This window comes from Mya arenaria, chromosome 13 (assembly GCF_026914265.1).
Source record: "Mya arenaria isolate MELC-2E11 chromosome 13, ASM2691426v1".
NCBI lineage: Eukaryota > Metazoa > Mollusca > Bivalvia > Myida > Myidae > Mya > Mya arenaria.
The window spans coordinates 14,014,519-14,042,226 of record NC_069134.1 but is presented as its reverse complement, the minus strand read 5'-3'; the positions used below and the strand labels follow the sequence as shown (position 1 = coordinate 14,042,226).

Below are 27,708 nucleotides of genomic sequence, written 5' to 3'. Positions count from 1 at the left end.
ACACGCTATCTGCACCCCCTCCGGCTCTTCTTGACCTTGCCAGTTTCGACCTTCGCTATGTATCCATGCTATCAGACGGAAATTACACACCGGTAGATAACATACCTTCAGTTTTCTGGTAAATTATTTAAATATCTTGGGTATTTAGATACAACATAGCTTTGATAACAATCTATATTGTTACACAAACACTCTTAAACCTATTGAAAATCATAACGAAGTTTAAAGCCCCCGCCTTGAAATGCGTCTTCAAGAAAGTGACGGAAACGAGTTCATAACTCGTACTTGACATGACTAATAAACGAATTATTGTAAAAGGATTACTAACGTTATTTCATCAAGTATACAACTATCGACCACAGAGGATGTTACATCGCAGTTTCTAATACATCGTAGTTTCTTACACCACAATACACAAGTCGAACCCGCGCAGTAGACTTAAGTCAAACAACACCGATATGTTCGTCAAAGCAGACGCACTTAGTGCAAATTAATAATCTATGAACAAGAAAACAATATCTCGTAAATAGATCACTTTAAAGTCTGCAATAACGCTCCATATTAAACTCCGTCAAAAGGCACTGGGTACAACAAAACAGGTGAAAATGAATCTACCTGTCAATTACTGGCTGACAGACAAGGGGGCGTCGTAGATCGTGCCCATACTTCGTTTTAAAAATAACTCAACACTGTATAGGTTTTTTGCCAGTTTTGTGAATTTAATACATTCAATTCGATACATGTATCATGTAAAACATTTCACATAAACTGTACTTTAGTACATAAATAATAACATTTCGTTGACCAAAATGATTTAAATAGAGTATCTACAATGATATATACAAAAATGATAAGTTTTCAATGATAAGTTAGCACAATTTTATCGACGAAATGTCGAGCATCATAATGCATTGAGACACAGTCAGTGAGAACTCCATGGTGAGATTTTCTGAGAAAAATAAATGCGAAGGTTGAATGTAACCCTACACAATATTCATTACAAAAAATGATTGCTTCTTATAAAAATGCAACCTGTTTGTAAAAACGATATCACCTGTAAAGGCAGTTGTGGTGAAAGCACATACAAAAAGTAGCAGTCCTGTTTCACTAACCTGATAGAATTACTAATAACTTATGCATTAAACATTTGGCTACTAATAACTTCAGCTTGTATACTAATCTAATGAAATAAGACTCTCTTAATATCATTTCTCACATATTTCACAAAAATATGACATTTGTACCTGGAATACATATCAGTGAATGTGACTTTGACATGAATGGAAAACATTGGAAACAATAATAAAACAATACACATATTTGACTAAATATTGCGTACAATATATGATTATAGTTTCACACTCATCTACGCTACTGTATATCATATGTGTTAGTCATAAATGAACATAATTATCTCTACTGAACAACTTTGGCAATATTTTTCAATGCATATCTTTTAGAAACATATCTGACCTTTCCCACATTCATATACCTTCTCAACATTTCTTTTAACAAAACATTGCAGAGCCCTTTTGAAGAACAAATATAACAATCAATCTATGCCTATCTCAAAAATGTATAAAATCTCTTATCAAAAACTGGTACTCAAGACGACAGTCACAATCAATTTCTGTAACAAAATATACACATAGGGACTATTTACATATTTACATTTCAAAATACATGTTGGATGCTCCTGCCGTTTCATAAGTAATATGGTCCTCTATTAAAAAGGCATAAATTTTGATCACATGCGAACTGCAGTGGGCCCTCAATAATATAGAATTAATTTAAATAGGCCACAAACAGTTGCGAACAACATTTTCACAGTCTTCATTACAGTATCTTGCACATATTCCCGAATATTTGAAATAATAACTTTGTATGAACATTTGCGCACATATAAAATATATGGAAACTATAAGTGAGCGAATGTTTGTTTAATGAGCAGTTGTGACTGAACCTAAGACAGAGATGTCCAACCATTCGTTCTCAAGTCCAATCATTTCCGACACTTCTGGAGTTGAATAGTCCGGGAATTCGAAATGTGAGGAAGTGGGGTTAGAGTAAGTATTCACATAAATAGCACTATTGGGCACATTGGCGATGGAACTGCTCACAATGTTTGTGGGCTGGAACTGTGGATGATTTTGCACTTGAATATTTGTGTCAAAATTAGGGAAGTCCGTATCGGCGAGTTTGCTTAAATCCATGTTTTCGATGTCCATCTGCCAGTTGCCAGGCATCTGGAGAATGTCAGTGAGATTGTCTAAATCAGCTAGGGTGGACCCCTCTGGCTGCTGTACGATGTTGTTGTTATTGATGTGGAACTCTGTTTTCACCACCACCATGGCCTCCTCGACGGGGGATGGGGCGGGGGTCTCGTAATGATCCTCGGGGTAGAAGCTGGTCGAGTCCGGGGTCAGGGGCGTGTACTCTGGGCTGGCAGGAACCTTGCCCGGGGGTGTCAGCTGACACGAGGGGACTTGGACATTTTTACTGGCACGAATACACTCTTTAAATTTTTCATCGATTGTCAATTTGAGTTTGAGTCGGCTCTGTTGAGTATTTGTTGAATGCATAGGAGTATACTGAGTGGGGGAGGCGAGTGCCGCCTTGACGGCGGATGGCCCCTTCTGGTACCGGTTCCGGTCCGTTCTCGCTTTTGAGGGTTTCGTCACCTTTCCCTTGGTCACCTGCTGTTCAGGTTTAGTTGGCGCCTGCTTTGCCTTTTTCCTTGGTCTGAAAGTACAAAATTTACATTATACAATTTGTACTTTATTGACAATGGTCACATCAAAAAACTGCACGAACCAAACGTTTATGGTCCTTCAAGTACTTATAAGCTCATGCACCGAAAAAAGGTTACGTATATTTACAAATTAACTGCGCAGCCAGCCAGTATTTAGTCGATATACAGATATAGGTCACCGGCTGTCAATCATTCTGAATCAGATGTTCGCAAAATGAAAGTATATCGGAGACGCAAAAGCTGTGATGACCTACTTTATTTATTTGAGTGAAAAAACTTGTTACCTGTATTTATAATCCGGATATTCTTGCATGTGTAAGATCCTTAATCGTTCTGCTTCCTCGATAAAAGGCTGTCTGTCATTTTCATCGAGTAATTTCCACCGAGCACCGAGTTGTTTGCTGATTTCAGCATTGTGCATATCTGGCGCAACTTCTGAAATCTTCCTTCGCTCAATCTGAGACCACACCATGAAAGCGTTCATTGGTCTCTTGACGTGAGTCGTCACTTTCTTGCACATTGTAGCATCCGAGTATGGAGTGTTTGTGTTCGGATTGATCGTTTGTGACCCAAACATTGCGACATTATTGTTAATTCCATCGTCACTGCTGTATCCACTGCTTGAAGCACCTGGGCTATTTTGTGGCACCATGTTTGCTATCTAATACATTAAAGTCCAAAATGTAACATCAAATCACTTCGATAGAAAATCCCTGAATAAAGTGTTTTCTTTAGTACCGAGTTGATTGCAATCGCGGAAGACTTGAGCTCTATTTGATTCAAATAGCGAGCAAGTAGCGGTATATATACAACAGCGAGCGATCGCAACACCTACTGCTCGTCTATCCAATCAGCGCCGAGCAGAGGCGGGGCTATCGAAAAGAGCGTGAGAAAATAAGACTTCTAGCCGTTAGAGAGGCGGGGCTTAGATGTTGCTGGGTGAATTTACTCGCTTTCTAGGTCAATACCTTCAAAACTTCAAATTTTCAACGGATTCTACTCTGCCATCGAAAATTCGACAGATGGTTTTCATTAGAAGAAAAGCCAGCAGTTCAAAAGATACCGAAATATCGCTGAAGTTGGATATAGCTAGCAAGATTTTATGAATTTGAAATCAGCTTATAATGCACTATGTTCGTTGTAAAAGAAGGTTGGATAAGTAGGCATTGGACCGTCCCCTTAGTCAATCAATCTTGGGTGTTCTGACTTACTATACTTACCTGTTTGTTTACAAAACATCGTGAATGAAACTCCAGGTTTTAATAGATTCCGGTGCAGTCTGAGTAATTAGGCCTACGATTATTTTGAGAGAAAAAAACAGTAAACATGGAGAAAACTAATATCATTTATGTAACTTGCCAAACATCATTCAGAGATTATATATCTTATACCTAAGTAACAAGCTATCAACCTTGATATCGCCAAAATGCGTTCATTGACTTCGTTGTATTTATTCTATAAGATGACAGAAGGCTGTCATTTACATCTAGTAGGATTTTAAATGTTCACAGCGCCAGTTCAATAACCTAGTAATCAGAATCAACTGCCAGCAAAATACCACAGGTGGCAGTATCGGTCAGAGATGTTGAAAACATTACTGATTATAATGAAAAGTATAGTAAGAATGCCTAAGTAAAGCAATAGTCGTACCTGTCTGCCTGTAATGCACTTAGGTTTACCAACGTATTGGATATATAAAAGAAGTTATTGCAGATATGCGTTCTTGTGGAGAAGCCGCATTTTTTTGTAAATTCTAGATGATCATCAAGATCAGAAGCTTTAAGTCTATAAAAACCCTATTTAAGTGCAAAAGTAAGTTTCTTGTTTAAGAACACATTATGTGTTTTTTTATCGAAACCATAGGGGTAAGCCGAACACTGCTGGATATTTTAGATACAAGGTTTTCGTGAAAGTATATTTACGTTTGTGTCCATGTTTTGTTGTTTATTACTTGAAAAGTTCAGGTTTATTGGGCTAGGTCGCATACCGTCTTTAATTCCTTCTTATCATAAAGATAATTATATCCCAAAATTCAAAAATATATACCACCATCTCTGACCGATACTGCCACCTATGCACCGTTACAGGCCAATTGTGGCTACTGTCCTCTAGAGCAGCTCACTCGTTGTATTTACAAATCTAAAGACAATTTCTAGATACAACATATTTGTCTATCCCCCAGTTGCACCGATAGCCAGCACCAGTATGATATCGTGAGATTGTATTGGACTTTAAAAAGATGGATCATGAATGTCTCTCCTGTTATTGAAACAGCCTACATATATTTTATAACGCAGTGTCATCGTAGTTGTAAACAAGTTGCTCAAACATGAACTTATAATACATGTACTCCATTAGTCAATCGTTGGTTCTTAATCACTCGTATGGCTGTAAGTTTTAGGGTAATCTACATGATCACAGTCACCAGCAGTGGGCTTATTGGCTCATAGCACTCTATGAGTACAAAACGTAACACTTCACACAGTGGTATTGGAGTGGTTAAAACTAAATCCTTGGAGCGTGGCGAGGAAACTCATCAGCTTACTTATAGTACATACCCACATTCTACTATAATCAACCAAGCCCAGTTTTAATAGTTGTTTTCGCTTAATCACGGTGTATAACAAACTTTAAGTTTATTCATCATTTAAATGTGTCGGTCTGCGAGGGTGGTAGTTGAAAAAGTGCATAAAGGATTACGACTAAAACTGATAAATAAACACTATTTAAATTTAAGGTCACTTCGTACGACATATTGAGATGCACTTTTAAAATAATACTAAAATAAAATTGAACCGACCCTATCATCCGTACTTAAGTCAGCATGTACTACAGCCACCAATACACTCTTACATACTAGAAACTGAGGTTTTGCCCTCACTTTCCTCTGCTAGCTCACACTTTTCTCTGCTATTTTACACATTTTTTCAGACGTGTCAAAGATATCATAAATCAGGAACAGTTCAATCTACGGCGTTAAAATGGCATGTTAAAATTTAAGAGAGGCAGGTTAGTTTCCAATCACATAAAGTTGGTATCTGATTCTGAAGAAAAATCGAACATTTCCCGAATGACTGCTGTTCAGTTGTCACGCCGGCGGATGGGTAGCGGCCCCACAGATGAGCGCCGATCGATGTCCATGGGAAGATTGATTAGCGTCCCTATTTCCGGTCGATAGGGGAATCAGGTCGTGACGGGGACGCGAAGGTTCTAGGGACGTTTTCAAGAACGTCAAGTGACGATTTATTTAGGATATTTTGGACAGAAGTACACAAGAATCATGAGTGTAACAATAAATACATGTACTGCTAATAATAACCGATATTATAACAATGAATCCGTAACAAATTATATACCATCATGTTTACAATTTAGTTAATCATATCCGCGAAGGATAACTCGACCTTCCTTTACTTGCTGGGATAGTATCTTAATCGCCTTTTAAAGTAGATTTAGCATATCTGCAAGAATAACATTTGCTAACGACTTGAATCCATTACTTAATAATAAAGAGATATGTTTTGAGTTAGGATTTTATATTTTATTAAAAGTTACATAAACGTTTTGGAAGCTAGATTTTGCAGATTTATGGTAAGTCTGGTTGACAGATATTGTAAATGTTATGTTCAAGATAAATTAGATGTGATACACAGCAGTTGATTCAGGAAAACATCTGTACCTGAAACCTGAAGCTTATCTGGCTACTGAAAAATGAAACGGGGGACTGAATCCTGCAATTAATTAGAATGATAACTTCGAGTTAATCTTAATTAAATTTGTTGTTTGCTGGAGTTATCGTCGTGCCTACTATGTGGCTATCTTGGGTCGCTTTGGTTATCTCTTGTGTCAACTTAATGCTAAACATACACGGTGCCATGGGTACAGTTTAATTGTGTTTTACAACATCGGTTCCATGTCATAGCAGATAAAAAGTCACATGACCATACCGGCACACGACTCGTTCATTTGCATAATGAATGCGCGCGGCCCTCGCGTGCGCACGTGCGCTGTCAAAGTCGCTGACTCAAGTTGTCGCGTGCGAGTTTTCTTCCAACATTTGCTTTCCCACGTTTGACAAAATCAATAAAAGACTTCAAATCAAAATATTCCTGAAACGGAGCCATGTTCAAGAGCCCTAAGCGTACACGATTTATGGAAAATCCATATTAAATGGGGTCACAGTATGGCGAAGGGCGATGCCTGAATGGAAGGCAATCAAGGGTTCTGTATGTTCATTGTACATACATCTGTAAGAAAATCCTACATCTCCAGTACAGATGTTGAATTCTCACAGGCAATTGAGGAGTGTGAGAAACAAAAATATTTTAGGTAAACATAAATTGAAATAAATATATTTCTGAATAACCGAGGCGTAAGATATAGTTTAGAATTGTACTCTAGTCGAACAGCAAAGTTGAATTAACAATTAGTTATAATGATGGCCATCATTTAAGACCGTGGACATCTGCCCTGGCGGAGTTCGCTGAGGACGCCGGGGGTCAAGGGGATAAATGGTTATTTCGCTGTGGCTTAAAATCAATGCAAAATCATATCAAATACTTTTAATAAAAGCTTTCCAGTGTTCCATGAAGAGGAGTTTAGCCCATTTGAAGTTTCAAAAGTGTTAATAGGTTCACAGTTTTACAAAATTGTACCATGTCGTGTGCTTCTAGATTTGTGACGTCACTGGCAGGTGCATGCGCAGAAACCGGCACGCGCCACTCGCCAGCTGTCGTCTGAACGGTCCAATCAGAAACGAGTTTAAGTCCAAGTTAAGCAATTGAAATGTTGGTTGGAGACATATGCGTTATTATATTTGATTAAGTAAATATTTAAATGTTATGAATTAAGTAAAACCTGATAATAGCTCCTCGAAATTTTCTTCAATGAACATCAAAGCAATTTATGACAGCCGCCTTCCAACATACCTGAAATCGTATTTCAAGCCGACGTGATAAACTCCATACGACAATTTACTGAAATTACCAAAATATGTATGTTGGCCATCAAATATGAAATAAAATAGTAACCAAGCGACATACAGCACGCGCCGGCAATTTACATCTGTATTTTTAACAGATTGATAACTTCGATAATATACAAGTCATCTGATATTAACTCATTTGAATATTTAGAAAGCGTATGTGTTTTAGGATTCTTCCAGGTTTATAACCCAGAACGAACCATAAATTATATCATAAAGCATACTAGAAACAATTATTACATTTAACTTCATCAGACTTCGAAATGAGTCAGTTTGCATGGTGATCTTTAATCGTACATATACTTTACATTTTTTGCCAATAAAAGGTGATGCTATCTATAATAGAGGCATTTTTAGGTAAATGCATCTTAAAGCTGCACTCTCACAGATTTATCGTATTTACAACTTTTTTGTTTTTTGTCTTGGAATGAGCATTTTTTTTAGTAAATATCTGCAAACCAATGATAAAAGACGGCTGACAAAAGATCATTGAGTCAAATTAATGATTTATGGCTAAAAGCGTTACTAATGGTTTAACAAAAATGCATAAAACATCAGTTTTTTTAACATAAATTTAAAAATCTGCAATCCGATGTTTTGTCAGCAGTCTTATATGACTGGTATACAAGCATATTCGCATAAATTGGCTCGTTCCAACACAAACAAATTAAATAAAAGTTGTATAAACGTTAAATATGTGAGAGTGCAGCTTAAAATTATCACTGGTGAAAATAAATGTTATTTTGGATTAAAGAATTAACATTACACTTATGCATTTTTTGGACAGCTACTTTATTTCAAAATTTAGACAACAATACCCAATTGCATTAATTATGAAAGGGCATATTTCCGATCGAAAAATGCTTTCAATTACGAGGGTTATCAAGAAAATTAGCACGGTATTTGTATCAATTACTGTCCATCTTACATCCCGAGGCCCAAGGGACACTGCGATAGAATCTCGAACGCGTCCATGGCCGTTAAACACGATCACGTTAACCTCTAGGGTAAGGCCACTGTCCAGTGCAAAGTATGGTGCTCTTTTGATGTACGCCAGTCGAGATTTTAACATTCCCGCCAGTTTATGAATATTGCAATCATAAGCTACAGATATGTTACATGAATCTGTAATCAAAGTGCATTTAGACAGACCTTTCGTCTTCTGCTGCAATGTTCTTGATATGTTGGTCATTTCAGTTGAGTCAGTATTTTGTTAAGTCCAAAATTCTGAAAATCGTTAATCAAAATACGGTCGGAAATATCAAACTATCATCAATTACAGAAATTCCTCGGCTGAAACATCCCCTTTAAGCCATGAAGCAAATATTTTCTTTCCCCAAATATGGAATTTCGGCGACAGATGGCTTCTTCAGCTGGCGTTACCCACGTGACGGGCATTGAACAATCGCAGACAAATGTTTGTGAACAGTTTACAGTTAAAACGCCGTTATTTGACCCGAATAATCCTGTATTATTGATTAGTAGAGGGAATTATCAGGTATGCCGAGGTTGCAGGTCACCCAACATCAAAGAGGACCTTCACTAAAAGATCCTGGCGGTGATAAGATGAGCAGCCCATTGAAAAAGCTGTGAACAGATGGTGCCCAATACTTATTTTAATTTTGGCGACAGGACGGATTGAGTTCGCCATTAAGATTTGTTATGGGTTTTATTTGATCATCCATGTAAATTATTGATTTATCATTTAAAAGGTTCAGACCCACTAACATACAAATTAATAAAGTTGAACGAATTGCTGTGACTATACTCTGTAGTCGTGATAAACTGAAAAAAGGAAATCACAAAAATGTGTGTTCTTCAAGAAGTTAAACAGGTATAATGATCTCATTAAAGCCAAAATGGCATTTTAACAAAAAAAGAAAGTTGAGCGGCGTGCGGCCACACGCTAGCTTGAAGTATCACTCTGGTTATATGCACCGGGCCCTGGTTGTCAAAAACACAGATAGGGGAGCTTTTCAAGTGGCGCCGAGCTGCCCTTTGCCGCACGCGACCAGACATTACATTATCACCATCTACATAATCAATGATAATTCACACTATCATAAAATCTACTTAGTAACTGTTAAAATGCTATTTGGTGACGATGTCGAGGCTTCACCTGCCCTTCCCGTAGCTAGGAGGCTGGTTTCAGCACCCCGGCGTAAGGCTGAAAACCAAACATTGTCGCCTTTAGCGGGCTAACAGCACCCGGTGAATAGCGAGGAAATTGGACATTATCGATGTTTGAACGTACTTCAACACCAGTGTGGTCACTGCTGGCAGACACACGCAGAGACACGGACACTTGTGTCGCCTTCAAGGATTCAATTAGCAAATACTTTCAGAGGCTGGTAAAATTCCACAATTCCGGTGATGTCAAGTATAGACATGGTGACATAAGCACACTAATATATACTACTATATACATCCTTATTGTTTTCTAAATACTCATATTTTTAGAAACGAACAAGTTTTAGTTATGAAGTTGAAAGATCGTTTTTGATATATTTCATTTTTTTCTGGTGATTGTTTTGATTATAATATATTCGCATTATTAAGCTTTACAAAAATTAAACAACATGTAAACGTTTCAATGTTCTGCAAACCCACAACCTCATTAGCATTGCTGCGTAATTAAGCCAAATAAATGAACCCATAAAAATAGAGATGACACGTCGTTGAGAATACTCAAGGAATATTTAGTTTCCATGGCAACGATAATTATGACATGTCAGACATCATCAGTGACCCCTAATGAAAGCTTTTTGCCGTGAATTACCCCTAAAATACCAGTGCCAGCCTCTGACACTATTATTGTGTATACCTTCGAAGTTTGTGTTTACAATCACGTGTATTAACCATCTTCCGGAAATAAGAACCACAATCGGTGCAGCTTCATCAAATGTAGAATTTCTTACAAGCAAACATATCTACATTTGTACCATGGTGCAATATATTTTACGCATCGCATGAAGGCATTCATAGTTACAGCTAAGACGATAATACAGAAATATTTCACTTATGTTACAGTAAAATGTATAATATGCTTTCAGTGCATTATGGTTTATCAATGCATGGCAACAAACAATTAATACACAAACTATGATTATAATTCATGATGTGAAATGCGACCATTTGCTACATATAATGCTGGTTTCCAGCTCATTTGTTTCCATTTGGTGCCGGGAGACAGTCGGAAGCAGGTGCTCGCACCATAATTAATGCCGATAAACGATTCGGAAGAGACCTTTAAAAGTTGGGGTCAGTTAAAAAATGATTTGTGAAGACCTCACGGTGAACTCCGGTGCGATGACCGGGGATTCAGGGATGCGGGGAGTGAAGTCCTTTAAGGTCAGAAAACACTAAAGCTACTTCCCGGTGACCTCCGTCCGGCCGCTATGGACAATCGGACTGAGGCTGGACATTTGCATTTTCCTTTAGTGTTTATTTGGTGTGAATCCGGCGACTTTGCAATGGTAGATCAGCCAAGATTATACATCTGAAATGGATACTACATCCTATTGTTAAGTAGAATTAAGGCTCGGCAAAACGTCGTCTATTGGCGACAGTAATCAACAGTCGGGCGTTTGTGTGGATTCAGCAAAATTGGTACATTTTTGCATGTGTTTTACGACTGTTCTAGAGTTGTATAGCGACTCATCACATCGCCTTTCATGCCTAAAAAGTCTGAAGGGTTTCAGAATTCAAAGAATCCAATTTAGATAATAACCGAAATGAAATTTTCGGCAGCTGGCGTTTATGTAATCATGGTCATTGAAGCGCATTAAAATGCATTTCGCTGACGTGGATTCGTGTCGTCTGCTGCGCTGAGCGAACGTCAAAAGGGATTTGGTCCCATATTTCACAAAAAACTGAGACCCTGATCATTTTCTATACACGGTTCAAATCGCCTGACCTCGTAAGAACACATTTCAAGTGCAGAATTTTAATTTCACGCCAAAAGGAACAAATCGTTGCCTTGGAAACGCATACTGCCACTTGAGCATGCGAGCTATCTTTCGTCAGCGAACTTGTAACAGGGGCTAGCTGAATGAATCGTTTTTAAATAAAAAATTCAGACAAGCTCTACACTTTTGTTCCGTTTGTACATAAACTGTACATTGTACAATAAGTTTCATTTGGCTACTAAGTATTCGCTTCGTTATCCCAGTACAGGAAAATAGAACTATGTCCTAATTAACCTCGAATCTTAAAACATTTGTCTGCGGTGCTGCCTTGATGTTTTTTATGCAAATAGTAGGGAACTTCTATATTTTGGGTATTTAAGATTTACAGATTACCGTGTTAATTACTCATTAATTGTAGCACAGGGGATACCCTCGCCTATTTTCATTGCATTTCATTACTGTGGTATAAAAACATGACTTTAACAGTCTGAGAAGTCTTTGAAGGTTGGTACCAATGACTCAAACTTCAAAGTGTATTGAAATTGAACTAATCACGCTGACGAAATGCTAAACAGATTTCCATACATTGCACTTAATTATCCATAATTCGGGAGAAAACACGTACATTCTGGTAATAAAATCTCGGTGTTGACACAAAATTTAAAGCCGACATGTGTTTTCAATTTCCCGACGAGGCCGGGCGGTAATTCTGCACGCGCCGAGAAGCGCTCATAAGCCAAGGTATAGATCTGAACCCCTGATAAGGGGGCTGCGGGCCTGCAGTAAACATCCCCGACAGGAAGGTATCCAGAGATATAGGCCTATACAAATGAAAAAAAATATCCAGAAAAAACTAGGTCACCAGATGACTTACAGTTTCATATTTCTAGCTGTTAAAACTCTCCAACTGGCGTGCTGGTATTACTGAGTGGTGCCAGGGGTCTGCGGGATATGCTGCGAATGTTGTTATACAGATAATACATGTCGGAGACGAGTGCCACTATTTTATGTGGAAGTCGCCTAAAGCATAAAACCTTTTTTATGCTCAGTAAATACTCAAGAGAGCGATAATGCTGTGTTTCCATGAACTATTTTGCCATTACAGCCAACTTCAATAATTTTACAATTTTTCTTCTATATAACAGGAAATCAACATTCGAACGCAGCATATTTGGAAAAGACAATCAAGAGCGCTTTTAATGTGACGTCCTTATACTATTGAATCGATAGGGCTTAACTTATTTTTCTAAGAAACTCTCCATTACTGTCATTCAGTGTATGTGTACCATGCTCGCTCGTTCGTTGCCCCTGCCCGCCACTGCCGCCTCCTGAAGCCGTCTGTCAACGCGCTCAGATACGATACATGGGGGTTATCTAGAACCATTCACTCACATTACTTCAGCATCACCTGACTTGCATATCTTAGAGCAACTTCCTAAGCAAGCGCAATTTAACAATGCGTACAGATAATGCAGAAGAGATACTTCGATGTCTTCAAATAAGTTATGTTGTGCACCGTCACATTCAATCTCCAATGGACAATATTAACGCTTGGAAATCAAAATGAAATGAAAACAAAAAGTATATTTTTAATATTTTATCCAGTTAACCACTCCATTCAATTTAACTACCTGAATATCAAATTGAAGGAAAACAACAAGAAGAGAATGGTGATATACAAGGCAAAAAATAAGTTTTGGTTGTCTCCAATATTCGTTCGCTCGAGAGTTCCTCGACAGCCAAGGCTAGTTCGAGCCAACCGGTTTCGACTGTACAAAAGAAAAGCATCATGTTCGTTGTAATGCAAGAGTGTTACTGTTGCTGCCAGTTATAAAGCTATTGTCGCCTATAACTCATACATTGAGTGGTTATGTTACTTTTGTTTAAAAATGAAACGGGCAGGCGCGTAGCTACTTATACGCGGGTACACCACTGAATCCACATGATTCTGACAATAAATAAAACAAAGTTGCAGTATGCGTACTTGACTACATGGTCCTAAAACTGTCCAGTTTCCAGTACTAGATAAAGCACCTCAGAACGCCCAGAATGCACCGTTATTTTCAAATTTTTCCGAGGGGGCATTCTAAGGCAAATATTAATTATGAATCCACATGAATAGAGGGCTGGCTACGCCCCTGACGTGTAAAATTTTCAAGTTGTAAGACTTTAATAAATGTAATGTTGGGTCGAGAGTGTTCATTCACAGCAAAAGCAGGCGTGACAATAGGCGGTTCTATTTGGTAGAAAATGATCAAAAAATGTTGCTGCCAATCGCGTCATATTAATGCAAGAAACCCAACGGAGCATTTTATTTCATGATCGTTTGCCGTGAGTTATGATAACAACATTTTCATGTAAATTGAAAGATGCGGAAGAAAAAGTATGAGTTTTCAAGGACTTTACCGGTAAACACTGTGTCGTCCATATGTTGCACATCTTGAAGTTATGAGCTAGTTGGATAACCATATCACGATCATGTCCCGTGTTTTATATTTGTGACACCATAATGCCGACATGTGTTTCCTACATCCGTCCGCCATTCATCACGGCACAGGCCGCTAACCTGCTCGCAAACCGTCTTGCGGGAAAGGTGAAGCCATATTGAACGTGAGAGCAATGAGTTTTGTAGGAATGTATGCGGTTATGGCTCGGAGTGCTCTAGAGGCGAGGTAGCAATTATGTCAGATAAACACACCGGGAGACGAGCCTGGATACCAAGGGTTTCTGGGAACTTTCAGGAGCTTCTTATGATCACGTGATCTGGTATAAATTAAGGTCATTAGGCGTGACCCCGAATTTTGCTCGGCTCGCGTGGGGTTGAGGTTCATTGAAGGTTGTTACATTTCTAGGGTAACTGACGAAATCATTTCTAAATGATATTTTTTCAAGCATGTGTGAAATCGTTTAAATTCGTCATAAAGACGGTATGAATAATTGATGTAAATCGCTCTCAAGAGCCGTCGCACAACTGTTAAATGCTCTTATACTTAGATTACAAGTACTATAAGCCATACGACCAATGAGCATAAGCAGGCCTGCTTTAAATTACATATTCAGTTTACATTTATTGACTAGCTAACTAAACGTTCATCGAACTCGCCAACGTCCAGGTCGAACAGGCGCACGTAAATACACCACACGTCATTATTAAACAAGCGAAGAGGTCAGCGAAATATTGATGGCGGTTTGACGACACCTGTCGCCGGAGGCCGGATTTCACGCTTCCCGCGGCTGTGGCCATGATGAGGCGGCGGGCGGACCGTGAATGCTGGCAGAAACGTCCTCGCTAAACGTCGACCCACTTAAACAGTCAAAACAAACTAGGCGTTTTGTAAAAATGTAATAGACAGTTAACTCTTACCAAACTGCTACTGGCTACATTTGTGCGTTTTACCCAACACCATATTTCTGTCTTAACGTTTCAACAACGAAAACATCTCCAGCAGGAAGCAAGATCGTTATTTCATAAATTTCCAATATATCTGTCAGTAGTGTACTAGTTTAGGCAGGGACCCATTTATGTTTTATAGGTCCTTGGTTCTGGAGTTCGTCTGACCACCACACAGTTAGAATTTAAACTACAGGACTTAAGTAAAAAGTAAGAAATGTATGTGAGTCATTTTAAAAGATACGTCAAAGATGTGCAGTTAATTTGCAGTTGACCAAAGCTAATCTGGAATGAGGTTTCACTCTCATGGAAGGCGACGCTGTCACTATAAAACTATGTTCATTGAAATATGAAACCAGAGAATTGATGCCTGTCTTTATGAGTTTGATTTGGTAAACTGATTAAATAGTCATTTTTGTACTAATAGATAAAATATTTCCTGCCAATTAGCATGTTTTAAGTTGACATTTGAGTGACAGTCGAACTGTGACCGTAGCTGTTGTAATTATAAGAATCCAGCGTATCGTACAGACGTTCCTGTGTCACCCATCGAGGGGACACGGTGATGCATAACGTTGTTTTTTATCGTTTCAACCTAAATGTCATGCCCGGTCAATATTAATGATCCAAGTCGATATAAAATCCAAATAATATCAAATTAACCATAACTTTTATGCATAGTTTTCAAATTAATATAAAAATAATCGATTCTCTTCGAGACGGTGAATCAAGCGCATCTGAACAAATTTTCAAACCATCTGTCCCTGTTTTTCAGCATTAATTTCCGGAGAAACATCACCATGGGGTTATTATCGGCCCCTAAAGGCAGCCCTGATTATCAAGCTGCTTTTTATGATTAAAGGTTTCGAACTATATGGATTCATCTTCATGTGTGTGAACGCGGGGTATGAAATGTCGCCTCTATGGAATATTGCGAGTATTAGATTTCTAGCAGACGACAGCATTCCTCGCACGTGAGAATTGTCGTCTGTAATTAAGTACAATTACACAAGGATTCTATCCTGGCACTCTGGAATTAAAGCGGGATTGAAATTAAGCCAATTCTATTAAATAGCACGTGCACTTCAGATCAAATATTAAATTTTATCATTTATTATTAATTAATTTGAGAACAAAAATGCTGATATTTTACTCTATAAACTAATTACCCTTGACAGACGTGAACTAAATATATAGTATTTTTTAGTATTAAAAACGTTTGTTATAAAAGTTACAAATCAAATTAATTTAAATTAACCAATCTTTTTACGATAGATGTGGCCTGAGAGATATGATTGTGTTGTCTTAACAGATACAACAAAATAGCCTGATCTTTGTAAAAGAATATACATTGTATGCCAATATATGTGTGCTATATACTTAATAACTTCCATATGGCGTAGATCGCCACCCTCAAAGAGATTGCAAGCATACCAAAGACAGTGAGAGGTCCGCACAAACAAGTGGACGAACACATGGTTAACATCACCGGATGTTTCTTCTACCTGCCGCCCGTCCCTCAGGGATTCGAACCCGTCTATTGGGCATATTAGTTCGTGGCGTAACCGGTGTGTGAAGTGGCCAGGGCTAATGCATACATGGCATGTTAAGCACCCTACTTGAACAGGTGGAGTCTCATGAACAGAACAGAACAGAACTAACTGAACAGACAATACATTTATTAAGACTTACACCAAAGTACATAATCTTAACACGTGACAAAAGTGTTTGTACATAGTAAGTGATGGAAAAAGTATTATTTGAGCATTACACCAATACGGTATTTAAAATTATAGTACAGCTGAATAGGGTACGAACATGTGTACAAAATAATGATGCAGCATGGAAAACAGTTTAGTAACAGGGGGTGACCAGCATCAAGAGGAATTATTAAGAAAAAACATCATATATACAGACAAGGGCAATTGAATTATTAACGTATATCATGCACGGATTACAAAAAGAAGTATCATGAAATAAACCCTATTGGAAATCGATGCATGAATTATTAAGGGGTCACCTGCTATTAACAACATTAATATCTTCCTATGTATGCCTACATCTTTGTAGCTCCATTTCCCGTAGGGTATTTGTAGAATAAAAGATGTCACCAGTTAAGGTTGTTCTTTCGTAATTTAGTGGCCATTGTATCATCATATTTAATGATTGGAACTGTAGTATACTGTGGGCATGGCATAATAAGTAAATGTATTTTGACCCAAATTGAATGATCACTTCTTCAACAATACTCGTACATAACCAACACTTTTTAAATTAAATTATAAATTTGCATTGCGCCATCTGGAACAGCTTCTTAAAAATTTAATCAATGTACTATGACTTTTGTAATCTAAAGACATAGTCTCATAGCACCAACGTATCGTTCGTTTCGAACTACTGGTATGCAATGACCACAATTTACAAACATGATAAATTATTCAATATGAAATAACAATTTTCATAATAAAATCCCTTGAACGTGGCATAACATTACGTGAGCTAGCCATTTATTTAACTATAACGATCAATTACATATATAATTACCTTGAAATATTAATGAATCGGCTCTTTATACTAACCTTTATGGCGATTATTTGTGATTTTGTGCCCAGTTTAATTGCGTGAACTTTCAGCTCAATGTCTGACCAGCGCAGTTAACCTGTCAATTTAAAGTTGAAAATTGGTTGTAAATGATTTTTAATCAAACAAGCAAATGGTTCCCATTTTCGCGGGCTGACCGGTCATCGCTACAACTGGACATAACTAAAGCCCTTACACCGTCGGCAAAAATGAACCCTAATAAATCACGAAGTGTCAGAGTTAAACCCTGGACCCCGTTGATAAACCCTATTGTCGAATTTAGCACCACTTCATCTCATTAATTTGAAAAAGGGTCTTCCGCGGTTCATAACCGGTCGTCCTTGTAACCATGAGACATGGGAGCCGACCATTACGATACAATTGTATAAAATACATGTTAATAAAAACGTTAATTTTCACTGTTGATGGGTCTCCAATGCTGTAAAGGAAGCCGAAATAAAGGGTATCCTTTAGCCGTGGGCCAGTGTCAACATTGGAGGGAGCGCTCACGGCGTATCTGGGACAGGAAAATGTCCACAACGTAGACTGGGCTTAATGGCAGGCGTGTGGAATCTTTGCTTCACGTCCAAAACAAGTCATGAACAACATCTCAAGTATTATTGTCTTACATAGGAGAAAGAATAGCGCAACTGTATATGGCTTGTTCTTTTTTTTAGGATTTTCAGTTGGCTCTTTCAACTAAAATAACAAAATTTAAGGCAATGCCCAAGACATCTATTTTCCCGTGTACATGCATTTCAATGCAGCAACAAAAGCAAAAGTATATGTATTACTCTTTAATTACATATCTGACGTCATATTTAAAGGCAAAAATCGTTTCAAGTGTCCAGTGTTCGCTTTTGCGCGTTGTGGCCCAGGGAACTTCACTGACCCCTTAAATTCATGTAAAGCTGACCATCAAAGGGTGCCGGCCAAACACTGGGACCTATCTGGTTACGGGCAATTTCCGTGTTCAAAGAGAGCCCAGCTTCTTTACAGAATGGCCCACAGTAATTGATAGTGACGTCTGAGGTTTGTATGTCGGCGCAGGTTTCTAGAGTGAGCTTTACACGTGCACGTACTTCTGGCCATCCCGATAGCACGCTGTCTATTTCTGGATTTATCTTTATGAACATAAAAAGAGATCAAGTTGCGTACATTTTATTATCACAATATTTATTTTCACACTTTATATTATCGAAAAGGACTATTATGGAAGTGCTCTACATTAAACTGGAAACTCGGTGCATTAACAAACAGGCTACGAGCTTTTAGTTAATACTTATTTATTTATATCAATAGCTTAAAGAATCACTCTTGTGTCCGTTTCCGGGATAGAAACCAGTACTGGTGTCCAGTAGGCCATGAGAAGGCAGGGGCGTGACCAGCGTTACGCACTCACGCATGTGCGTAACATCAATTTGAAAAATGGGGGCTAAGCTAAAAAGTGATATCATAATAAAAGGACGATCAGATAAGGTCAACGTTGCTTCTCTGTGCTTAATAGCTTTCTGAGCCTAAATCAATCAATTGGTAACTACAAAGACGGCGGCCTCGAACCTATAAATCGCTCCAAATACACCTCAGAGCTCAACATGATAGTTGCATTTAAATTTTCACCCCTGTGAAGACCCCCCGAACCCCCAACGGCTACAGGCATATTCCCCCTCCAACGCCCTCCCCCCTTTCGTGCGTAACATTCAGTAAAACCTGGCTACACCCCTGGAAAGTACCCCTGGTGGAGACTGAACCCACAAGTACTTGGGTGAGAGGCGAACACCTATACTACTAGACCACTCTACGAGCTTTAATTAGATGTAGGAACCATTACAACTGGTAGTCGGTTGGTACTTGGCAACTTGCTATTTCAATATAAATGCAATAGCAAAAGATACGCAATGTTTTACTGTCATATTATCTTCTGAAAAATGAAAGCTTTATTGGTGAAACTATAAAACTATAGCTTGTATTTAATTCTTATGTTCAGATAAGTAAAACTCCGATTCAGATTCAAGAACTTGTTGACGTGTGTAATATTTACCTTACTAGATACACAAGCATCTAAGAGTCTAAAGTTGGCGCATCTGCTCTCAAATACTGCCCCTAGCCCTCAGTTGTCCCCCTTTCCCCTTGTCTTCCTGGCTGACCCATAATCCGACCCCTGCATGTCAGTGGCCTCTGTTACCCAACATCCGCAGAGCCTGTACCTTTCAACAGGGGCAATTACTTAAAATAGGGGCCAATTACTCGTCCCTAGCTCCCCGTTCACACACTGTCACATTTGGAAACACTCCAGATCAGAGGTCCTGGCCAAATAGAAGCCATGATCATCAATTTAGGGTCATTATCTAAATATGTCGATTTGAATAATTGGACAAACGAGAACCAATATTTTCAATGTTTGGCGAGGCTTTCAACGACCCTTCATGGCAGAAGCATTTACCATACAGCTGTAACCATTAAATTCAAATTTTATACATCACCAATTAATTGCAATGCGTTTAATCAAGGTCCGATGCAGAAATAATTTATAACGTCATGCATTTGTCTGATTTTGAGATATGAATTAGTGTCAAATTCTTGAAATATCAATTTGAATCAAAAATACATAATAATGTGGTCAAAAAGATTCAACATTTGTTAAAACATCCATCACATCTGTTCAATAGTATGAAAAAAATGAAGATAGTAAAGGTTACCAGTCCATTCAATATTTAACATACATGTAGTTAGTTTTTAATTATAATAGGGCTAAATATAGATGCAAATTCCGGATGGATGCTGAACGATGTTATGTGTCAATTAAATTATGAAAATGTAGCTGGTCCAAATAAAGTCTAAAGTCATAGGTACAAGTAAAAATACACAAAGTTTTCAATGGCGTGTCGGTAACATTTCTACAGGAACCGGTGTCAGCTACTTTATCGCCATCGAGTCACGTGCCGGATTTGCAAGTCTTACAGCGTTTAAGAAAATTTCAACACCGTTTTCAAAATGTGTTACCCGTAATTCAAAATGGTGTGATCTATGTTGGATTTGACTGTAAATGGATCAATTATTGCTTGCACGATACAATTCAGTTGTCAAATGTCTTACGAGACCCCTAGGTTCGATTAAGTCAATGTTATCTGTGTTACATCATCGCGCGGAAGCTTACACTTGCCATTGAAGCAAGTGTCAAAGCCAATCTCACTGTTTGTATTTGATACCAAATGGTGCCTAAGTCAATAGTCTTGTTAAATTGACAGGTTCCCTAAATTCGATGCAAAGTGCTACACAGCTTTTGATACTAATTTAGGTCTAAAGCAAGCTAGATACTAGTAAAAGTATTAGTTCAATGTTATCGTACAGCCGATAAATTATGACATCCAACACACTTGCGTTTTGATGTGTTTCGAGACAGTAATTTTTAAATGAATCAACACAAGTTGAATGTAGGTAGCCACATGTTTGGATGTATGGATGGCGGGCGCACGGACGCAGACGACTTGTCGTTGGCGGTGTAGCGATGGTGTTTGATCTAACGTTATCGCGAGGACCATCTGACGGACTGACCCCACTCTCTACCCCGCGCGCCAGCTGTCGCATGATTTATTTATATACATCTTAGGTAAAATCTAGTGTCGCGTGGCGCGAAAATTGGAGGTAATTTCGTTACCTTGGATTTTATACACAATTATGGGGGGCATGTCATTTTTACAGTCTTGATACCTAATATGAACTGATAAATTGCCCATAACCGATAGAAATATTGTAAAGACCGAAATGAAATTGGAATGAATCATATCAAATGTTTCGTTGTGATTATAAATAAGAAAGATCAAATGTCTTATCAGAAAATGTGTTCTCTCAATTTTATATGAAATTTACGGTTATCAAATACGATATTAAACTCAAGGTACTGTCTGCACATTGAAGTAACGGCCAACTGACACCACCCATGCCGTAGATGAGGCCGGCATTAATGGTTCACTATTTACATGAAAGGGCTGCAGTAATTCACACTTCGTATCATAAATGAACCATAAAATTAAGTTAAAATTTGTGTCAGAATTTAAACAAAATTTACATTTGTGTTGTATTCCCTCCCGGAAAGCACGAAGAGAACAAAATACAACTTGCACGTGTAGTGCATATTTATAATATAGAAAAGCAGAGCGAACGCAGATGCACTCTAATAATTGATGGCATTTAAACACAGTTCGGAACAGACGATATTTACGACTTGTGTTCGCCTGTCAATAAACTAGTAGATTACAAAATACAAATACAAAGAATGGTCACATACATACAAATCAATTATTGTTAGTCATCTTCAATACCAACTTGCTTACAACAAACACAATGTTTAAAGTTCATTGTGGAAATAAATGATAGAATTATATCCGAATGTTTGCCAATTATATTATAGTCATCATGCACTTCTTCTCTGGAAGTACATTTTGTTTTTTTTAGTTTATTACGAGAAAAAGATGCATTGTTGTACACACATGCTCATTCCAGTCGGCGTGGAATTTGTCAACAACTAACAGTGCATGTCTAGTCATTCACAACTAGTGAAACATATCAAACTAATTTCAAGGTTATTAAAATATTAATTTATTGCGCACAGTATCAGTTTTATCACCAGAGTCTTATTAAACAATCTACGACGAGCGGAAATGCCAAGGGTGCTCAAGTATGTACACTAGAAGACAGTCGCGTGCGCGCGTGGAATGCACGTTGCACAAGCGTCTGGCAGATATGAAATTTGATTCTAAGCATGATCGTCTCATTAAGATGCTTGTTTTCTGCTTGATAAATTTATAAAAGTCGATTACGTTGTCAGCCATGTGGCTTTTGTTATTTTTTACCACCATAAAACCAACAATGTACGGCTTCTGTGCATAACAATCCTCTACATTGTGCCCTGAATGTCTACTTGTCTGGTGAGGATTTTTGTCGTTCTAAACTTCTAAATGTTCTTAGACAGCTCTGTTTTCGTTTAAATCCGTTTCAATAGTTCACTTATATAATAGTAAACGTATAATGTTTAAATCTGATTTTTGATATATGTGTTGAATAAATATGCTTAGACTAAAAGGTAAACATTTAAATTAACTAATCAAGTTGATAGTATATGAGTGAAATTGTTCAAGTATTAGAATTGGTTTGCCTTTGGTGCTAACATTCATACATCTTTTATTTTGAATTCATGATAAAACAGCATTGGGATTCCTTCATTATCTCGATTATCTTATGGTCATTATAATAGGGTAGTTAGGAAATGGCCAAATATCTCTAATTACAGCGGATTACATTATCGTGTTTACAGATAAACCGGCATGCAATCCCAAGTGTCGTCTGACACTGCGGACAGCAGACGATAGCAGGATGCATGCTGGGATACTGGTCAATCATACGTCACTTCCTGACACCTGTTACGTAACCAAGCAATTGTTGGCTAATTTTGGATTTTTATATGAAATGTCACGAATTATGCAGCATTTTCCCAGCAATATTTACATACTTGCAATACACAACTCGCTTATGACATCTTAAATTCACATTGTACCTAAAGCATGACTTTCCCATTTGCAGTAAGTGCAGTTGAACTAGGAAAATCTATGGAACGAGGTTTTAACTCCAACGATGCCGTTCTCATTCATTCAAATTACAGTCATGTTCTTATTTTTTTATATGAACACCTTTTAAAATAAAAAATATTCATCACAATATGTATTAAATGGCAACCTTTTATCGCAGGTGTAAATCGGCATGCCTTCTATATGTGTTGCCGTAAGGTTCATTAGCTCAAGTAAGACTTTTTGAATCGCCATAAAACAAGAGTCAGCCATCATTAACGACTCTACATCAGTATTTCTGAACTAAAATAGTGATAGAAGGTGTAATTTGGCATTGCTTGTATCAGTTTGGTGTTCGTAAGTATTCGTTATCTTTATTGTGCAATAAACAAATAGTGTTGTTAATCAGCTCAAATATTGACTCTGCAAGGTCAACAACCGAGTGTTTAAAGATAGGTTTGTGACATCACACTCAATCAGGCGACAATATTTTGTATCAACACACAAATCGTCTGCACTTAAGACTTCTGCGCAAAATTCAATAGCTTCAGGGAGAACTGAAATCCACTAACATTTTACAAATTAGTGTCTGTTACATGGCGCACCTTATATTTGGAAATGGACAATGAACACGTGTAAATTATTTTCATGCCTTTACAAATTTAATTTATTAAAGTGACGTAAGCTGAATACGTTAATAATGCCATGGACTCAACGTGTTTATAGGAATTGTTTTCATGTAAAACTCGGTATGATGTGCATGATTGTTTTCTTACTCCGCTTCGTTTTTTGTTCCAAGAAAAACTGACTCATCCTCTGACGCAAACTCTGGACTTTTCTATGAAAACATAAATACAGGCAGCCAATTACTGAGTGTTGACTTTCTCTACGTGTGAGTTCCGGTCTCGATTTCACCTTTGACATGCTGAATGCCAAACACACACATAATCATTCCGTCATCTCGACCACTGCGCCAAGATTTCTCTGACATGCGAACGGCGCTATTTCCTGGCCCTGTATCTTTGCAATGTCCTACATTTTACATATACTTTTAACCTGTTTAACTTAAATAACTATTTTGTGCTGGGTCACAGAGTTGTGACATCGATGCGCCTGTAAATTTTGGCCAATTAGAAAATTACTCAAATATCAAAGCAACTCCCTAGCCCCTATCGAGAGCCATTTTCGACGGCTTCAAGAAACGTGACCACCAATACTTAATTAAGAGCCGGGGATGAAATGTAGCTGGCAAACCTGCCATCTTGGAATCAGCCGAGACGAAAATCTAATACTCGAGAGTAAATAGGCATCTCAACGACCGTTTCCTTGAACCCAACGTTTCACTGGCATTAAGTGCAGAACTGAGAATTATCAACAAACGCGCGTCATGGAAAATAGTTTCCGGTTCTTAAAGTTAAATCATAGGATATCTCGGACGATTAGCGTCAGTAGAAACGTCTTGTATCCAGGAGACATTAAGCATCCTTGTAAGAATGACAGTGTCGTCTGCTCCTATTTGAAAAGGCAGCAGCTGAAAACACTGGGTGCCCATTAGTGATTGTGTTTTTAATCCTTGATCCCGCATAACGTGTAACCCGAAACGGGTGTCGCTAGGCAGCGTTATTACTCTCGAAGACGGTCGCGTGACCAAAGCACGTGCTCATGGAGGCTAATGGCATCTAGGAGATCTGAAATTGATGCTGTCCAACCGAATATAATATGAATTTAGCTGTTTTAGCCTTCTAGTGCTATAATAATATCATTTCTTGAAGTAGAGTCATCTACAAGACAAATGTAGTGAAAACTTTCTGCATGGTTTGATCATTATCGACGATGCCATGCCGGAAACGAGGGTAGCCGCTGGCAAGTAAATTTCTCCCAACATTCTCCCGAATATCCTGAAAGTATTCTATGGCTGACCGACCGTTCTTGAAGACGCTGCCACGAACTGCTAGAGTTTCATATTAATGGTATCTGTAGTAAACGTTCTCATTAAACATGGATTAGGAAAGGCTAACTAATGGCCACCATTACCAATGATTTTTAGAATAAACGGCTTACTTTGGTCATTTTCGCCAGACCGCTGCACGAGTTCAAAGGTCACGAGTGGCAAGGGCCAGATTAGCATGGCTGGGCAATCAAAGGGGGCGATGATTGTCAATAAAGTTTGGCTGAGCATGAAACTGACAAAATCAATCATCCTGTCTTTCAGGATGATACATTTCCGAAAACCTGCATCTAGGTGTTTTTAGTTGATTGTTCGTTCGAAACGTAGCTCTATCCGAGAAGATCTTTGCGATAGCATTTTGGTCATTCCCAGTAAATTTCTAATACAGTAGTTTGGCTATATTTGTTGTTATCATACATATACTTATGTTGCTGATCTATGTGTGGATTTTCAAAAGAAAGGGATTGCAATGAAAACTGTCACCGACTCTCTGAATCAATGCAATACAGGCACGTTGTCCTGGGTCATACAGTGCGGACGTTCTGGTCTGTATTGGGATTTTCTCCCTAAAACGCTGTTTTCATCGCCTACGTATACTATTAGGATGAGGACAGAGAACGAAGACTTGTGCACTGTTGATGACACAGCCTCATGCGCCACCAGGGAATTCATTCTCCAAGTGTCGATTAGTACTCATCAGCCATCGTACCTGATGTACCTAGCTAGCTATACAATGGACCGCCTGCACTTTTTCTGATCCCGGATTGGCGTAAGCCGTATTTCCGCCACATTAAGTCATTGAGAATAAATATTATGCAAACAAATTTATTCTTTTTCACCTTAAACACTGTTAGACACCTGCGTTCAACATATTGAATGTTATTCATTATTACTTATTAAAATATTTTTTAGTTAGTTAAACGGATTGAATTAATATTTGAGCTAATCTGCAGAGCGCGTGTATCGACTTTCGGGTGCAAAACTCATTTAAGTAACATGGCTGATCGCAATAATAACGTTGGGTGGTCGACCGATATGTTTGTGGTTTTGATCATATTGGATTTTTTTTGTAATATTGTGAATAATTCAAATGGACGAAGATAATCTGGTTCATTAACTACTACAAAAATTCGTTTTTAGGTCAATCAGTAAAGGTGGATTTTAATTTGACGCAGACAAGGCTGGTATAACATAGGCTGGTAAATAAAAATATTCTGCTCTCAGATGTAGAATGACTAGCAGTCAATATTATATTTGTGTATACATATTTTCAAACAAGTTGTATACGAGAATTATCATTATCATGATTATCATTAACGTGCACCACCACATCTCCAGAACCTTGCTTTCGCGAACAGAAGCTGATATCATAGGTTTCAAAACTCCTGTAAAAATCCATCAGCAGACGACATTTGCGTCCTAGTTTCTGATGTGTATCTGCTAAGATGAATGTTGCATGAAACTAGAGACTGGTTCAGAGGAACTCGAGCAAGCCTCTATCCCCTTCCTCTTCTCCCTTCAAGTGCTCAGAGGCCCCTTTATAATTTCACTGAATTACTTTGACGATGATTACCTTCATTTTACGGGGAGAAGCTAGGACCGCCGACTGGGCCATGAACGTGGAATCTAATGAGTTGTATGCATTAAAACATGAACGTTATAGTGACATGAAATGATTAAAGTTTCCTGTACGATTCTGGTCTCTTTGAAAACACATTTTATGACATAAATTACAGAAACATCTTGAATATATTCCCCAGCATAAAATAACCATATGTCTGATGGGGATATAAGCAATGATTTCAAAGATTTTGACATGTGTTTGCTTACGTTGGCATCACTATTATATGATCATTTGACGTGAAATATATGTGATAAAAACACATAAAAATCCACATTCTGAGCCATCGAACTACTGTTCTTATTAAAGGCTTAAATTATCTATACAGCCAATTTGATTGCTTAAATCATTTTACACCAAAGCCCCATTGATCTTAAAACAACTGAAAGAACAAGTTCGGTCCCCAATTTCCCCAAACTTCTAACGTCTCTTATTACAGGATCAAGCTAAGATCACTCATTTTGCTTTGATATCATTTGCGTTATATTTACTTCTTTAAGACTTTACATAGAAATTATCTGTATGAAAATCACCAAAAAAAAATCATTTTTTATTTATCAAAATAAAATTTAAGTATGTATTTTGGCTAATTGAACTCAGATTCTCAAACCTGTTGAGCTAAAGAAAAATGGAGAAATTGGGGCCACTTATTTTAGTAGCAATGTGTCCGTCTGTAGCTAGTTACCCAAACAGCAAACGTTTGTGAGTAAGAAATGTTTGTTCAACAAGACTGTTTGAACATTTAAAAACAAAATAGTCCTGTTATTGGTATATTTGAACATCTTTCCGAATAAAATATCTGTGGCAGTGTAAACTCTTTACCTCGATGACGCACTCAAGCATTTGACCTTGACCCGTTTTACGTTCATTAGTGTTATATATCTAACCTATCTGCGGTTTTATGTTATAAATAATGCTAACCACAATGATTCACGCGGACCAGAAACCTTCGATATAAGC

At 37.9% G+C, this 27,708-nt stretch overlaps 1 protein-coding gene across 1 annotated transcript; it reads right to left on the bottom strand.

The window, feature by feature from the left end:
• Positions 1-694: 694 nt before the first annotated feature.
• Positions 695-3,514, bottom strand: LOC128215011 (transcription factor Sox-11-B-like). Its single transcript, XM_052921743.1, has 2 exons — positions 3,037-3,514; positions 695-2,742 (listed from the first exon to the last, which is right to left on the bottom strand). The coding sequence occupies exons 1-2, from the start codon at positions 3,402-3,404 to the stop codon at positions 1,941-1,943; spliced, it is 1,170 nt and encodes a 389-aa protein (XP_052777703.1). The 5' UTR covers positions 3,405-3,514; the 3' UTR covers positions 695-1,940.
• Positions 3,515-27,708: the final 24,194 nt, after the last annotated feature.